The 16,517-nt window shown below is 45.5% G+C and overlaps 1 protein-coding gene across 3 annotated transcripts in view; it reads left to right on the forward strand.

Annotated features, from left to right (window-relative positions):
* LOC149351761 (uncharacterized) overlaps positions 1–16,303 on the forward strand; it is a 262,827-nt gene extending 246,524 nt beyond the window's left edge. For 2 of the 3 annotated variants that reach the window (XM_089581094.1, XM_089581095.1), the window contains exon 5: positions 8,703–16,303. In XM_089581094.1, the coding sequence (XP_089437220.1) occupies positions 8,703–9,850 (1,148 nt within the window). In that variant the 3' untranslated portion in view covers positions 9,851–16,303. Of the gene's footprint in view, positions 1–5,487; positions 5,560–8,702 lie in introns of all 3 variants that reach the window. The other variant, XM_089581097.1, reaches the window with a different exon arrangement.
* The last annotated feature ends 214 nt before the right edge of the window (positions 16,304–16,517 follow it).

The following is a 16,517-nucleotide window of genomic DNA, read 5'->3' on the forward strand; positions in this document are numbered from 1 at the left end:
AAAATTGTTTCCGACTATGTTGGTGTGGCATGCAATGTCCCATCTTCTCTTGGTCAGGATTACATCAACAAAGTGGTTGTTGCATAGAAACATGACACTGGGAGCATAAGTAACATTTTGGGCACTGATATTCTCCAGTATTAAATCACTCTGGTGCCTGTGTGTGTGTGTCAGTTTTTGATATGATGTCTGTGTTGGCCAACATACTGATGGTTTATGATTTATGGGGGTTTAATGTCCCAAAGTGACTCAGGCTATGAATGATGCCGTAGTGAAGGGCTCTGGAAATTTTGACCACCTGGGGTCTTCAACGTGCACTGACATCGCACAGAACACGGGCCTCTACAATTTCGCCTCCATTGAAATTTGACTGCTGCGGCCGGGATCGAACCCGCGTATTTTGGGTCAGTAGTCGAACGCCATAACCACTGAGCCACCACGGCAGGGTCAACATACTGAGAAGTTGTTGAGCAAAACTTACTGAATTAAAAAAAAAAACTGAGAAAACATGTCGGCAACCCATATATATTAAGTAAGGAAGTTGCTCTCTTTGGACAACCTGTGACCTCTTTTTATTTTTTTGTGGTGCGTTTATTTAGCAGAAGGCAAATTTAGTCTAGAGAAGCGCATGGGGAGGGCGAGGGGGGTCGCTCGGTCTCTTCATTCCCTTTTCGGCGCTCCTTCGGAATGAGTTCAATCTTCCTAGCAGAAAAGAACAAGATGGGGGTTAGAAAAATAGGGCCAGTTGGCAAAACAAGGAGGTAAGAGGGAATGGAGACCTTTCACCAGTCATTGCAAGGAGAAGATAAGCTTTCTGGTCTAAATGCTGGCATTACGCTCAGGTTTCAATCCACAATGAGTCAATGATGCAGTCCAAGTGGTCAGTGAAAAATGATGATAAAACAATGAGAAAAAAAAAGAACAATCTGGTCATGCAATGCTAGCTTGTGGCAGCTGCTGTCAGACTTGTATGCTATCCGTTTCATGAGGAATTTGAAGTAAACCCTTCATTGCCTATACCTGATTTGGAGACACCTATATACAAGTATGCCTCTTTCAAAACTAGTCTTTCCTTTGTGAGTTAGTCTTCACTTAAGCCTCTTCGCTGCAAACAGTAATGCTGTCGCATCTATGAACCTGCCTACCAAGGGCTAGTGCTACCAGGTGCTAGTAAGTACTGTCTAGTGGTCCCTATTCTGGGTTAGTCTTCGGTTTTAAAATGTCCGAGTCAGAACAGTGGCACAGTCTTCAATAGCTAAGTGATGTCTTTCCGATTCAGCAGTAAAACGTTAGGCAGTCTGAAATTTTTAATAACTGCATGCCATTTTCCTTTAAGATGAAATGGTTGTTAAACCCCCAAAAAGTTTGTCATTTGTTATGTCTTTTGCACCTTTAAGTGGGGACGCGGCAATTAAAACCATTTTCATTTCTTATGCATCAAATGCAACCAAATTTTGCGCATATTTGTACCTTTTGTGCAGATTTCAAAACTGCACTTTAATCTAAGCCAGGGGTTCTCAAACTGGGTTCCGCGGAACACAGGGGTTCCGCGGGCTGTCTTCTTGTGTTCCGCGAGAACCCTCACTGGCCCTGACCCGGCAGCTGATATGAGACTGGCTCTGAGTGCTGCTGAGCCACGCTTTGACTTGCACTCAAAAGGGAGGCAGTACCACCCATCACATTAGTATTTGTATTAATCGGTGCAATAAACATTTAACTGCACTCGACAAAATTGCTGGTAAGTGAAAGCGGGGTGAAGGGGGGGGGGGGGGGGGGGGGTTCCCTGGAACTTATTGAAGGCTTTTGGGGTTCCTCCATGCAAAAAAGTTTGAGAACCCCTGATCTAAGCTATCTTTCATAGTTGCTGAGCAATTAAAATTAACAGCTTATAGCCATCCCCAGGGCGGTAAATAATTAAGGAGAAAGTGCAGAAGTTTTTTTTTTTGTCAGCACGGTCACAAAGCCCAGTTCTCAGTAATAAAGCTATTGGCATTTTTTTCTTATAGATGCCCTGCACTTATAACAAAAAGATAAACTCTAGCATGCATACTTACCATGGGTGGCACACTCACTCATGAGTGCACTCATATCGCTTCACTCACACTCACATCTGTGTCTGTGAGTGAGTGGACATGAGTGTGAGTGAATGAGCGGATGTTAGTGTGAGTGTGAGTGAATGGATATGAGTGGCTGTGAGTGGATGTGAGCAGTGTGCAGACGCGACAGCGAAGCTTGCTGCATGTATTCTACAACGACGGTATCCAGTTTTTTTTTCTTCATATTGTTGATAGCTGAGGCTAGCAAATATTCATTGCCTAGAGCACTCGATAGTGAGGCAGCATGGCGGTGTCTAAGGGCGAGCGAAGCAGACGATTCCGCAGGTACAGAAATGGCAGCCTTTCATTCCTATTCGCCTTGCTGTTCAGCATTGGCATGAGAGCAGGCCATTCATGGATGCAGTGAGCCACTACGGGTCGTGTCGGACCCTTTCATCGAATTTCGTATTGCCAACACCCGAGGGATGGATGTTTCTTGCCATGTGCCGTACACTGCTTGAGCTCTTGAGTGCAGAGTTCCAATATTTGCAGCTGAAACAATAATTATCCACTTATTGGCACTAATTGTGGTGGTTTTTGGTGCCCAGTGTCCAATATTTGACACTGGGCAATTGAAATTGGTGGTTGAAATGTCAATTTTTTTATCTTTGTATTCTGAATATTGTGAGTGGAATAACTTCTATTTGCACGCTCTGATTTCAGTAATTCATTCCCCACTTATATCTTGGTAGCATGAGAAACCCTTAGAACTGGATACTGTGATTTCCTCTAGGAATTTCTGGAATGGACCTTTTTCCGGAGAGTCCTGTGCAAGCGCATAGCCTCCTCACCACCATTAACGAATGGCTGCAAACTTATCTGCATATGTGTTCTTCCCCGAGCGATGTTTCCTCGACCAATGATGCGGCAGACTACAGGACAATAAATAGGTACTGTGCCAACACCTACAGATGCACACGTGGTCTCCGCACGCACCAGCCTCAAGCGAGAACACGGTGCTGGTTTTTCAAGCCTCCTTCAGACAGAGATTATGTGCAGCGCAGACAATGTGCTGGGTGGAAGGAGTGTCAACAGATCGGTTACGCATACCTGCTCTGGATGCACGAAGCCAGACCTGCTCTTAATTATGCTCTAAAACAAGCCCGGGAGGCTGTTGTAAAGGGATTGATAATGATCGCTTCCCTTGGACCCTTTTCCATGGGGCAAATCTATACTTGAGGCCCATCCTAGCCATTTCCCTTTCCATGGAGGAATGCACTCGATCTTTTCAAAAACACTCTTGATTCCATGTGCGTCCAATCTGTTCAGCAGACTCGCGGACACGTCACTGTCAAGGCAGTGACATGTCATTACTGTCAGTCATTACTGACACTTGGATGTCATCGAAGACCATTGTCAAGGCAAATTCATTAGTGCTACTTAGGCACCTTTGAAAAATGTTTCTAAGCATCCTAGCTAATGCTAAACAGGCACCATTGTCTTCGGAAGCAAGTGTGGGAGCACAAATAGCTCGGCGCACATGGCTCAGCACACATGCATGGCATGGCTCTGGCCATGCAAGAGTGACAAGCAACCACTTCATTCCAGCAGCGAAACTGTGAAAATTGGCCAGACAGAATGATAAAGCCCCAGCGGCTCATCACTGCATCTGTGCAGGCCAGGCTACGCTAGGAGAGCTAAGAGCATCGTTGGCCGCAACTGTGAATCTCTCATCCCCTCCATTGCCAGCAAACAAAGAAAAAAAAAGAAAATCCTAAAAGGACACCATCCGCACACAAACTTCACAGTCAGTGAACGTGAATGTCAGCAAGTAGGCATGAGTGTGAGTGCACATGAGTGTGAGTGAGTGGTTGTGAGTGTGAGTGGATGTGAGTGTGAGTGAGCCACCTTTCATGGTGCTGAGGTATGACACATAAGAATGCTTCTTACAAAAATAACTTTGCACGAATACATAGAAAAAGTGAGAGCTTTATTGCACTTCTCAATGTCTCAGGACCCATTTGCAATATAGAGAATCATTTTACTGCCATTTATAACGAATTGCCAGAGGGGTGAGTGACAGCAATTGCAGAAATTAAAAGTGAAAGCTGAGGAAATCAACCTTAATTTTCTTGTTTATTGCATCGTTTGCTTTTGCTTTTAGTCAGAGAAATGCAGCATTGCAACCAGTGGAAATGCTTATTTCTCCTGTTCACGATGACACTAAGATGCGCTGTTCCATCATCGCATATCCATGTAATCTGCAATGCTCACAATTTCCGACGGCCACAAATAAAATGAAAAGTAATTTTCTAAATTTCTACAGCATATTCTGCTATATTTTTTGTCATGAGACAGATAAGATTCGAGCACCACGGAAAAAATAAATTTAGGAATCAAATTTCCTCTAAATTGGCCATTTTATTTGCTGCGTCTCCTTTTAATGAACTGTGGGCTGTGAGCGCTTAAAGGTGCAGTGAAGAGGAATCTGAACTCGTCTTTTTGCCGTGGGAACTCAATCTGCACGTTCCGAGCATTCTTAGAAACTTCGATTTATTGCCTTGTGTGGCCGATTTCCCTAATTAAATTGAATTAATGTCCGGCTCCCGTCTTTTTTTTTTTAATTCTCCCCGTACGGTGGGCGGAATCGACCAACGCGTGGAGTGCCTTTCACCCAGTCCCGTGGCGGCTTGCCGCTTTGCCATCGGCGGAGTAATACGTAGCAATCCGTAGAAGCAAATAGTCCGCACGTATTTTTATTTCTGCGGGCTTATTTTGCGGCTATATTATCTGCGAATGAAACTATTTATTCACGGAAACCTAAAAAACAAAATCAAGCGAAAGCAAAGCCTCCACGGAGCTGGCTGAAAGGCACTCCACACGTTGGTCGACTCCGCCCACCGTACGGGGGAGAATTCCAAAAAAAAAAAGGCGGGAGCCGGACGTTAATTCGATTTAATTAGGGAAATAGGCCACACAGGACCATAAATCGCAGTTTCTAAGAATGCTCGGAACGTGTAGATCGAGTTCCCGCGCCAAAAAGATGAGTTCAGATTCCTCTTCAGTGCACCTTTAACTGACGTGTTAGTCGCAAGTGCGCACGTGTTCTCTTCGGCATGTCTTCACGACAGAATTTACATGAGCCTTTCACTTTAAAGGAACCGCAAACTAACTTGAATGAAGTTGCACAAGTGGGCACTCTCATCAAGTCTTTAGTGTGCGTACTGCGCATTTTTCCCCTGCAGTGTAATGAGCCTGAAAGCTAGGCTTTTATATTACAACCTTTTCATAATGCCATGCAGCTTAGTTATAATATGTTCACAAGGGCGCGCTGGAGTTTGTGTGTGTGCTAATTCTGTTCATGATCATTCGCACTCAGCAAGCTGTCGCAGGGCATCTGACTGCTCCCAGTTGTTTCTAACGTGCAGTCTCCTTTCTTTCTGGTTGTCAGCGAAACTGACCAGACTCAGTGACTTCGCTTTGCACATGCTCAAGTCTCCGTTCCGATGATTTGTTCCGGAGAGTAAGTGTTGCTCGTTCTTTATTTTTTTCCCCTTTGTTTTTATGTTCTCCCCCCTCTCTGTGTTGAGACACGCCGCTTGCGTTTCCGTCGCACCGCAACCACCACCATCACCACCACGTGCGACCCCATGCTGTCACCAATGTGCAAGTCGAATTCCATGGCGTAGACAGCACCGCTTGTAAAGATGCGCCCTCTGCATTCCTGGTGTACCCTCTGCCTGCAACGCGTGTCGGCTTCTGTTGCCCACGCTATGCATTACACACGACCTCTTATAACTCTGTAGCAAACTTTCCAGCAAAGTTGCTTCTTTTTCACTGTACACAGAGCGAAGAAATTATCGCGCACAGATCTACCCAGCCCACTTTCACGTGCAGATGTGGCAGACATTGGCCGCTGTTGCAACAACGATCAAAGCATATTCTGATGAGGCAGCAGAAACGTCAAGATATTCACTGGCTCACCTCAGAACAGTTGCAGTGAATCACGATGAGGAACGCTTCTACAACTGCGATCCATTTGATGGCAAAGTGTTGCATTTAATGTAAGATGGAAGGGTGAGCATTCATTTAATGGTTATTCATAATCATGTGTCACAAGCACAGTTTTTTCTGTTTTGGTAGCTAGTTTTCCTCTTGGTGTATAATATTCAAAAGTGATTCTCAACTTTAGAACAGAAATAACAAAATAGTTTCTTTTTGTACAAACTGGTTGTTTCCTTTTATGTTGGAGGGCAAAGGCGTGTGCAAGTTTCTAATGCAAGGTTCTAAGAATGATAGTACTTATTCATGTCTTCTGGGTAGCAGAGGACAATATGGGGCAAAATTTGCGTCCCCCTCCCCTCTGGCTCATGTCCAACTTCCCGCCTACTAGCACCCCCTCTGTGCTCGCACGTGTTGGAGGTCCTGTACATAATTGGAAGCTATAAGCAGACCGTCCTTTCAGAAACGCAATGCGACATGCTATGGCATTTCGATATGGCTTACGCAGAATAGCATGCAACTTAGGTGCGATATAGAAAGTGAAGGGCAGTTACTGAAGGGCCATTCGATATTGCAACAATGTACTTGCAAATTCAAATAAAGTAATGGCAATCTGCACAGTGCCGATGCAGCTCGCATGTTGTATAGCAAACTTTTATTACGCAGACTTAGCAGCATGCAGCTGTTGTAGGACCGTATCTATGAGGCTCCTGTGGCATTTGTAGTGGCTCAAAGCCCTAAAAACTGACGAGGACTGTTTTTTTTCTACTTCTCATGCTCTGCAGACAAGGGAGTGCTACAGGAACCTTACTGAAGGCAGAACATATGGCTGTGATGATGCGTACAGTGGCCCACATACTTTCGATGAAGACTACCCATACGAGCACAATGCGCCTTGTAATGGAAACTCCTAGTTCTTCTATGTTGACTACAGAAAAATATATACAGCTAGGGTGCAATTATGCGGCAACCATGGAAGAAAACTGCAGGAAGTTGTTTGTAGGAAAAGGAGCTTGCTGGAAAACCAGTAAATGATGTCAGGAGGTCTGTAGTCATGTTCTGCGAGTTGTCTGCATGGGATACACTGTGCTCAAACGTCTGTATTGCACACGCGACGTAAGCATGCACACTTCATTGTACAGGCGACTGCAGTCTTGGCAGCAGTGGTGTCATTATATGACACCTAGGCAGTGAAATTTCGTTTTCGGTGTTTATTGTTTATTATTTTTTTTAAACAGCACTTGTTTTGTCCAATGGATATTGGAAAACAGCGATGCAATTCATTTTCATGTCGTGAGGAACGTTCCGTTGGCGTGCCTGTTGAAACATGTGCAAGCGTTATCACCACTGTCTGTCCTGTCTGTCTGTCTGCTTACTGCTGCCTGCATTTAGCAGGGCTGAACAAATGCAACCACTCACATGATCACAGCATCAATAACAGTTCACTCAGATGCTTTGCTTAGCTTGGCTGAACTTGTTTGATGGCTTATACAGCTGCCACTACCCTGCAGGGCATGATGGATGGCATTTCATGAGTGCCTCAGCTCCTTGTTGAATAAATGAATTCGCAAATTTTAAGTGTAGTCTTACTTTAGAAAGATTTTCCTTCTCGCTTTTAAATTAAGGCATGCACTTCTGACACAAAGGTAACGGAAACAAAACAGCGTACGGCCTCTAATGCGACATGTGTAGTTTGGAGGTGGGTTTGTAACAGCAGCCAAAAAATATGACAGAATTGAGCGTTAGCTGGACATCTCATACAAAGCATTGTCTGATGTGTCCAGTTGATTCACAGTGTGGCTGCTTACATGCCACATAAACAGCGGCCAAAGTGCACGAGCTTGGCAGATGCGACATATTCAAGTAACGGTACGGCTTCCCTTCAGTATTATTTGGTCCACTTGGTACTGCTGCAGTACAGTCAAGTGAGGCGCTAGCGCTCCTCTTGTACCGCAACCACTCGGTGTGCAATGAGTAAAGTAGCCAAGCTGTTTTGTTTGTGTTCCGTTTTGTGCCAGAAACATACACTGCAAATCTATTCAGAAAGTGAGAAGCATAAGGCGCCACACGCAGCTCGATTTTATTCGATTACAACCTTGGAGCTAATGTTCGCCTACTTGGTTTCCAGAAGACAGTCATCATTTAAAGTTTCAGTGGCGGTGAGATACATGTATAGTTGTTAACGCACTATGATTGTGATTCCTATCGGGTATATATATATATATATATATAGATAGATAGATAGATAGATAGATAGGTTGAACTCATTTTCTTCATGACAGCATCTTTGTTGTTTTGCTAATGAAACAGGCAAGCAGTATTGTCAGTAGCACTTTTACGCATCCTAATGAGAAGTTTGTAAGCCACATTTAGATGGAATTATCAAATAATGCTCAATGTTTGTGGTAAGCATGAATGAAGCTGATCATGTGTATAAGAGAAGCAGCTTTCATGCTCTTCTGGATAACTGTCAGCACTCATGCAGCGGAGAGAGTAAAGCTTAGATAGAAGACAGTAAGGCCCGTATATAATGTACGTTTTCCTCGATTTTAATTTGCAATATGGTGTCCGCAGTCACATGATCCAATTAAAGTGTCAGTGGTCATCAACACTCACACGGCCATTCTGCTTGTTCCTCATTCCCTACCGAAACACCTTCCACAGCGCCTGCTTCCTCCGACACCCGAGATGACCGGCACGCAGTCGACGCACGCGCAGCATCGGACGCGACCGGTGACGGGGACTCGGACTCCGAGGCCCCCCCGCCGCCCGGCTTCTACGTGAGCGCTGCGGCAACCGAGGGCACCGAGACGTCGGACCAGGAGTCCATATCGTTCGCCACCTGCGGCCCGCGCGCGGCCGCTGGCGGCGCCGCCGCTTCGCCGGCGTCACTGCGCTGCCAGTGGAACGACTGCCAGAAGCCTCTGCCGAAGACGGGCGTAGGCAAGATTAGGGTGCACACCTGCCCCACCTGCTACGGCTACTTCTGCAGCCGTGCCTGCCGCAACCGGCACCGCGACGCCAAGCGCTGCGCCCTGACCCGAATCTCGAACCTCTGCCAGGAGGTGCTCCAGAAGATTCGCCTCGACCAGGTCTCACGGCAGCACCTCTCGGTGTGCGCGCAGCGCGGCCTCATCTCACGGGGACGTGGCGTCATCCGGCTGGTCTTCCAGGGGGCGCAGAGGGCCGCACAGTTTCTCGAGCGTGGCTGGAGCGATGCCGGCGTGCGCGGACAAATGTTCTACGTGGCCCGCGATGACCTCCAGCCGCACGACATGGGAGCCCGCGTGTATGCGCGCGTTCGCTCCCTGTGCGATGAGTACGACCCCGAACGCAAGTTTGTCCTCCTGGTCGCCGTGTGTGTGACGTACGAGGCAGTCACGCCCGCGGGCACCGGAGCCATCTCGCGAGAGATGGTCGTCAAGGCGGTCAAGCTAAGGTTGAGCGGGCCTCTGCCCGAAGACGACGTCCAAACGCTCATTCTCCCCGTGGCATCGCCGGTGACTGCGGGATCCAATGGTCTGCTGCCGCCCCAGAAGCAGCGCCTGCAAGGGCTGCACCATGTCGCCAGGCAGCTGGAGATCAGGGGCGTCGACCTGAGCGCCTCGTATCCGGAGCTGTATGCCAAGATACGCGCGTTCGTGGACACGGGAGAGATGTTCTCTCCAGTGTGCATGTTCCCCACAGACGCCCGCTCGGGCCAGGTATTCATGTGTGTGGTGCTGCCACTGGCCGACCAAGAGCTGCTCGACAGGATGGCTGGCACTCGGAGTGCGGCAGCTGTCAAGGCCAAGAAGCGCTGGATGTTTTAACGGACACCAGCACAAGTTCCAGAAAGGAGCTGTGGAACAAATGGTGTGTGATGACCGGTGAAAACATGTTACTTATGTCTCAGGCATAGCTAGGGAGCATGTGCCCTCCTTATCTAGTGTGCTTTACAGTAAAGGTCAAATGCCGATATGCTCCAGTAAATGAAATTTCAGATAATTTTTCTCAGTGTAGCAGTATGGACGTTGTGACCAAGTGTGGCCAGGCTGCCAGTGAAACAGCCAGCTATACAAACAACAGTTCAAACACATCAGTGTCTGGAAACGCGTCCTCTTATGTGCACCTTTTCCAGCTTTATTGGTCACTGAGTGAATATGGCTTTTGCCCATTATTATTATTAGCCACTATTGGACCGCCATTCCACCTAGCCGCCAGCCTGCCAGGGTGAGGTATGAAGTAGTGGACTTTGTGTAATACAAATGAATTCACAGACAGGAGCACCATCACTGGTGGTCAGAAGAGCACAATGTTACTTGTAGAACCAACCAACCCCTCTGCAGTGGTATTGATGCCATGCAAGGCACCACCACTGTTGTCGTTTGGTCACAAGGACCAGGTAGCATCTTTTCCAAACGTTGAAATCATACAAAATATAGCATCAACCTAAGGGCTCTTATGTGCATTCGAAAAAAAAAATAAAAACCCTCAGGCTCCCAGTGGTGCCAGGGATTCAAAGTTGTTATATCTCACATATGGGGAGAATGATCTGTTGCCTGATCTGCTGAATGATCTGGCTTTGCCCACTGTGCTATCATTACAGTTGGCAATGCTGGAAAAAAATGGAGAGGAGGTGGTAGGAAGACTGCAGTAGGGGAGAGGGCAGAAATAGTGGAGCTAAAGATAATCTTTTTAATAAGTATCATAAAATGGTGGTATCCGCTTAAGATTGCACAAATTGGCAGGATCTTCGTTCGGGCATAGCTACTGAATGATGTAGGTGGTGAAACTCCAGCAGCCTGAAGTTGCAAGAGGGCGGTGCTGCTTGTGAGCTACAGCGTCGGCTATCTGTGGCACCGTGCAACTCATCTTGTTTTCAGCATTTAGACTGTAGCATGTGGTGAAACAGTTTGCTGATTTCTAAACTGTGGCTGTATCAGCTGCCTGGATATGACTCATCCAGCCAAGGGAAGCTTTGGAACTGGTAATATTAAAGAACTCTGCTTCAAGGTACACAGTGTTACACTGGCTGGGCAAATGGTGAGCGACAAGGTTCAGCTGTGATGTCCAAAATGTATTGCTTAACAGTGCCACTCCCATACCGAGGTTTGCAGAATTGGAGAAAATAGCAACCGTCTCCATTCTTCAGCAGAAAAATTAAACTTTTATTAGAATATGTACTGTATATAGGTGCTTATTCATTGCAATCAGTGCCTAGAGATTTAAACTCTGTTCTGCTGTCACATTTTTGCAGAAAGCTCAGCTTCTGGTGAGGGGGCAGCAGTGCACCCCAGCAAGGAGGCTTAGATATTAAATGCCCTTCCCACTGCTTCACGAAATGGGAGAGCTCTCAGCTACTTCTGAGGAGTTTGTGACAGGGGCAGATTCATAGAAATGAACTTAACTGTCACTAATAATGTAACAGCAAAGTCAGTATGCTGCTCTCTACAGACCATTCAGTGCACTTGTGCCAAATGAAGCTGATTCCTCTAGCAAGAAGAGACAAAATAGTGACAAAACCAAAAAACCCCAACAGAAGTGATACTCGAGTACAGAAGCTGTTTATTCTTAGCTCTATTTTAACAATAAGATGTGTAAATGAAAGCAGGTTTCCTGGGCCATGTTTTATCACCCCACCTTCAATGACATAGGACTTTGTCGCGGAAAGATCTTTGAGCATAGCCTTCAAGTTCTGCTCTCTATGACGAAAAGCGTTGCATAGACTCGGTGAAGAAAACAGCTGTACACTTACTGGCAAACAGCTTCCTCCGTGTTGCGCGTCAGGCACCTATGAGAAAGTAGAATCGACTATCTGTGAGTTACAGTTACTGTACAGTTAATGCCGGTATTTTGCAGTGTATAGTGCAGCCATTTAGTGGCAGATGTTGATGAGAGCGCAGCATCAGCAGAGAAGCCTGGTGGCTGCAGTAAATGGTGTTGCGGTCAGCCTTCAGTGCTGAATGAAATTCTCAAGGACTTTTGCTGTGGGGAAAAATTGTTCTATATCTCAGTGCCAAAAATGGTGGTGTTTTTGATGAAAACATGTGATGTGTGTCTTGTCGAACTTAGTGGTCTCTTGTCAAAAAAGGCAACTCTCCCAGTAAGTGTTGTGACCAAACTGGCAAGATTGTAGTTTGCAGTGCAGTGCACAGGCGGGGCGTTGACAGGTTGCATTTACTGAGCATGACACTGATCTCAACTACTGTATTTCAGTGTGGGATCAAAGTCTTCTGTGACATAACTGCGTGTCTTCTACCTTGTGCAAAAAACAATTAGCTTTCCAAACTATGTCATATGTGTGTATTGCTTTTTTGTGCACTTATGAACTTCTTTCTTGTGCACTTGTCAACTCCTGTGTACCCTTGCTGTCTGTTTGTATTTAAGTGTCAAGCTTCCAGCATGCTTTTGACGAGCAAGGTTCCATAATAATTTGATGCATGGAACTTACAAGCAAACATCTTGGATCACTCGCCAGAATGCTCCACATCAACTGTGCAGAGCTGCATCTTCTTTTGGCAGCGTTACTTATGACACTGACCATGTTGTTGTGGGCATTAACTTAATTCTTTGCTCTCAAGGAATTTTTTGAAGCATTTTTCAGTAGCAGATAGGGTATGTGCAAAAGTGTTTCACCTTACCATGTTGTTTCGAAGCAGTTAACATTTTTTTTGATGCACAACTGTATTCCACATGTTAAAGGGACACTGAGGCTTACGTGCCTACATCCAGCCATGATGACCAGATCATCGAAAGCTTCTACGAAGGCATGGAATTGGCAATAAGCAAAGTAAAACCATAGCACACTGTACTGATGGGTGACTTCAATGCCAAGGTAGGAGAGAGGCAGGCTAGAGACCAGGCAGTGAGAGATTATGGAATAAGCTCTAGCAATAGCAGGGAGGAGTTATTAGTAGAGTTCGCAGAGGGAAATAATTTATGAATAATGAGTACCTTCTTCCGCAAACGAGAGAACAGGAAGCGGACGTTGAAGAGCCCCAACAGTGAGACTAAAAATGAAATAGACTTCATGCTGTGTGCTCACCGTGCCATCGTGCAAGATGTGGAGGTTTTCAAAAAGGTGCGCTGTAGTGACCACAGGATGGTAAGGTCTCGAATTAGCTTAGACTTGAAGACGGAACAAAAAAACCAGTGAGGTGTAAGACCATCAATGCGTTAGCTGTAAGAGGGAAAATTGAGGAATTCAGAATCTCTCTGCAGAACAGATATTCAGCTTTAACCGAGGATGATGACCTTAATGTTCAAGCAACAAACGATAATCTCGCAGCTATCATTACGGACTGTGAAGAAGAAGTAGGATGGTTAGACAGGATACTGGCCAGCTTTCTCAGGACATAAAAAATCTGATTAAGAAATGCCAAAGCATGAAAGCCCCTAACCCCACGGAGAGAATAGAGCTGGCACAGCTGTCAAAGCTAATCAATAAGCACAAGCTAATTGACATGAGAAAGTTTAATATGGAGGGAATCGAGCATGCTCTAAAGAATGGAAGTAGCCTGAAAGCGGTGAACAGGAAACTAGGTATAAGCAAAAATGAGGTGTATGAGCTTAGGGACAAGCAGGGCAATGTCAGTAGCAATATGGATGAGATAGTTAATGCAACCGAGGGCGAGGGCTTCTACACAGATCAGAACAGTAGCCTTTGTAATCGGGACGTTAATGAGAGAAGCAGTATCGCACAGCAGTGGGACATCCTGCCGTGGTGCGTTGCAGCGAAAATTTCCAACTTGTTGGAACCTCGCTGCTCATCACCACGACGACTCAAAACAGGTTTTTGCGCCACGGCGGCAGGATTCGCTACCGTTTTGTAGCGTTTTTGCTTGCATGTGAAACAGGCATTAGGAGCAATATAAAGGAAGAAACCAGCTGGCGAGATCAGGTAACAGCAGCTCTGTTAAAGGACGGTGGGGAGATTGTGCTAGAAAAACTGGTCACCCCGTATGCGCAATGCCTTACGATCGCATGTGTATCGGAAGCTTGGAAGGGTGCTTCTATCACCTTAATCCATAAGAAAGGAGACGTCAAGGAGTCGAAAAATTACACACCGATCAGCTTGTCTGTTGCCTACAGTTTATTTACTAAGATAATTGCTAATAGAGTTAGGACAACCTTATACTTCAATCAACAAAACGATCAGGCAGGCTTTCATAAAGGCTACTATATATCAGGCTACTTGACAACAGCCCATACTCACACTATCAATCAGGTGATAGCGAAATGCGCAGAATGTAACCAACCTCTATATATAGCCTTCATAGATTACGAGAAAATATTTGACTCAGTCGAAACCTCAGTAGTCATGCTGGCATTATGGAATCGGGGTGTAGATGATCCTTATGTAAAAATACTGGAATATATCTATAATGGTTGCAAAGCCACTGTAGTATTCCATAAAGTCAGCAATAAAATTCCGATAAGGAAGGGTGCCATGCAGAGAGACGTGTACTCACCAATGCTATTCACCGCCTGTTTACAGGAGATATTCAGAGGCCTGGGTTGGGAGCAGTTGGGGGTAAGAGTTAATGGAGAACACCTTAGTAATCTGTGATTCACTGATGACATTGCCTTGCTAAGTCACTCGGGGATGAACTGCAAAGCGTGATCAATAATGACTTGGACAGGCAGAGCAGATGGTGGGTCTAAAAGTTAATATGCAGAAAACCAAAGTAATGTTCAGCAGTCTCGGAAGGGAACAGCAGTTTACAATTGGTAACGAAGCGCTGGAAGTGGCAAGAGAATGCATTTACTTAGGGCAGGTAGTGACCAAAGATCCGGATCAAGAGAGTGAAATAATGAAGAAAAAAACGGGGGGTGGAGCACATTCGGCAGGTTTTCTCAGATCATGAATGGCAGTTTACTAATATCCTTCAAGAGGAAAGTATGTAACATCTGTATCTTACTGGTGCTCACCTATGGGGCAGAAACGTGGAGGCTAATGAAAAGGGTTCAACTTAGATTGAGGACAACACAGCGAACCATGGAAAGGAAAATGACAGGTGTAACATAGACTGGAAGATGGCAGAGTGGGTCAGGGAACAAATCTGGGCTATGACATCCTAGTTGAAATCAGGAAGAAGAAATGGGCTTTGGCAGGGCATGTAATGCAAAGGCAAGATAACCGATGATTGTTAAGGGTGTAATGGACTGGATCCCAAGAGAAGGCAAGCATAGCAGGGATACAATAAATGAGATGAAGAAGCTTGTGGGGATAAGGCGGCTGCAGCTGGCATAGGGCAGCGTTAATTGGAGGGATATGGGAGTGGCCTTTGTCCTGCATTCAGGCTGATGATGACAAGGAGGGCAAAACTGAAGTTGGCCAGTACTGATAAGATTAGCATTCATGGTTCATGGGGTTTAATGTACCAAAGCAACTCGGGCTATGAGGGAAGCCGTAGTGGAAGGCTCCAGATAATTTTGACAACCTGGGTTCTTTAACGTGCACAGTACATGGGGCGACTGCCGCGGCTGAGATTGAACCAGTCTTTTGGGGTCGGCAGCCGAGCACAAGATTAGTGTTCAAATGACAAAGAGGCTTTTCACTTAAATGGAGCTTGTGTCGGCTAGAAAATGCCAGGAAATGAAGCTGAGGTATTGCCACCACCGGCCGTTTTCTCAAGCAAACTGCAATAACATCTATACTTCTATGTTGTTGTAGGCTAGGCTAAGCTGCATTACCATTCACCTACAAGCAGTGGTCATGGTTACTGGTGTAACGTGTTTGAACCGAGTAGCAGCAACAAATGCATCTTTTGCTGCTGAACACTTATATAGCCACAAAAACCAATGCAATCGATTTTTTTTCTGACAACAAAAATTGAATGGAGTTGCCCTCAGTGTCCCTTTAAGCTAACCTGCCTCACTCAAAGATTACCGGAGTAGTTTGTTCAAGATGTAGCTGTTACAGGGCACTGAAAGACAGCGCTCATGTTTGTTGGGTCCGGAATGATGTGTTTTACAGGCACCAACTTAATGCATGTCATGTGATCTAAAGGTAAAGTATTTCTTATAGATGCAGTGATGTTGTATGTTGATCACTCACAGGAATTTTGTTGCACGCTGAACTCGGCTGTTTTTTCCTTTAGTGTTCATCAGTGACACTAAATGACTGATTTTTGCTCTTGTTCAAACTACCTGAGAGTTTCTAGTCAGGACTTCTAAAAAAAAAAATTGTGATCTGTCTTGCAGTGACACACTGGATGGCATTTTAGTGGCTTCTGTCGCAGACTTCCACTTTCATGTTTCAATAAAATCAGTGAAACCACTACCAAGAAGTAAACAACAAAATTCAAACTTTAGAAATATAAAAGATAGGAATTATGTTGCCATAATTCAAGGGTTATGAGTTGTAACTTGGTAAGCTTACAGCGGACAGTGTCCTCTGCTCGTTTATAGGTTCCTCTTCTTTTACGCACATTGATTCACCCAGAAAGTGTGTGGCAAAAGTATAGAGAAAATTATATGTTAATTAGTTATGCA

The sequence above is a fragment of the Amblyomma mixtum genome, chromosome 3 (genome assembly GCF_055824585.1).
Source record: "Amblyomma mixtum isolate Tamu chromosome 3, ASM5582458v1, whole genome shotgun sequence".
NCBI lineage: Eukaryota > Metazoa > Arthropoda > Arachnida > Ixodida > Ixodidae > Amblyomma > Amblyomma mixtum.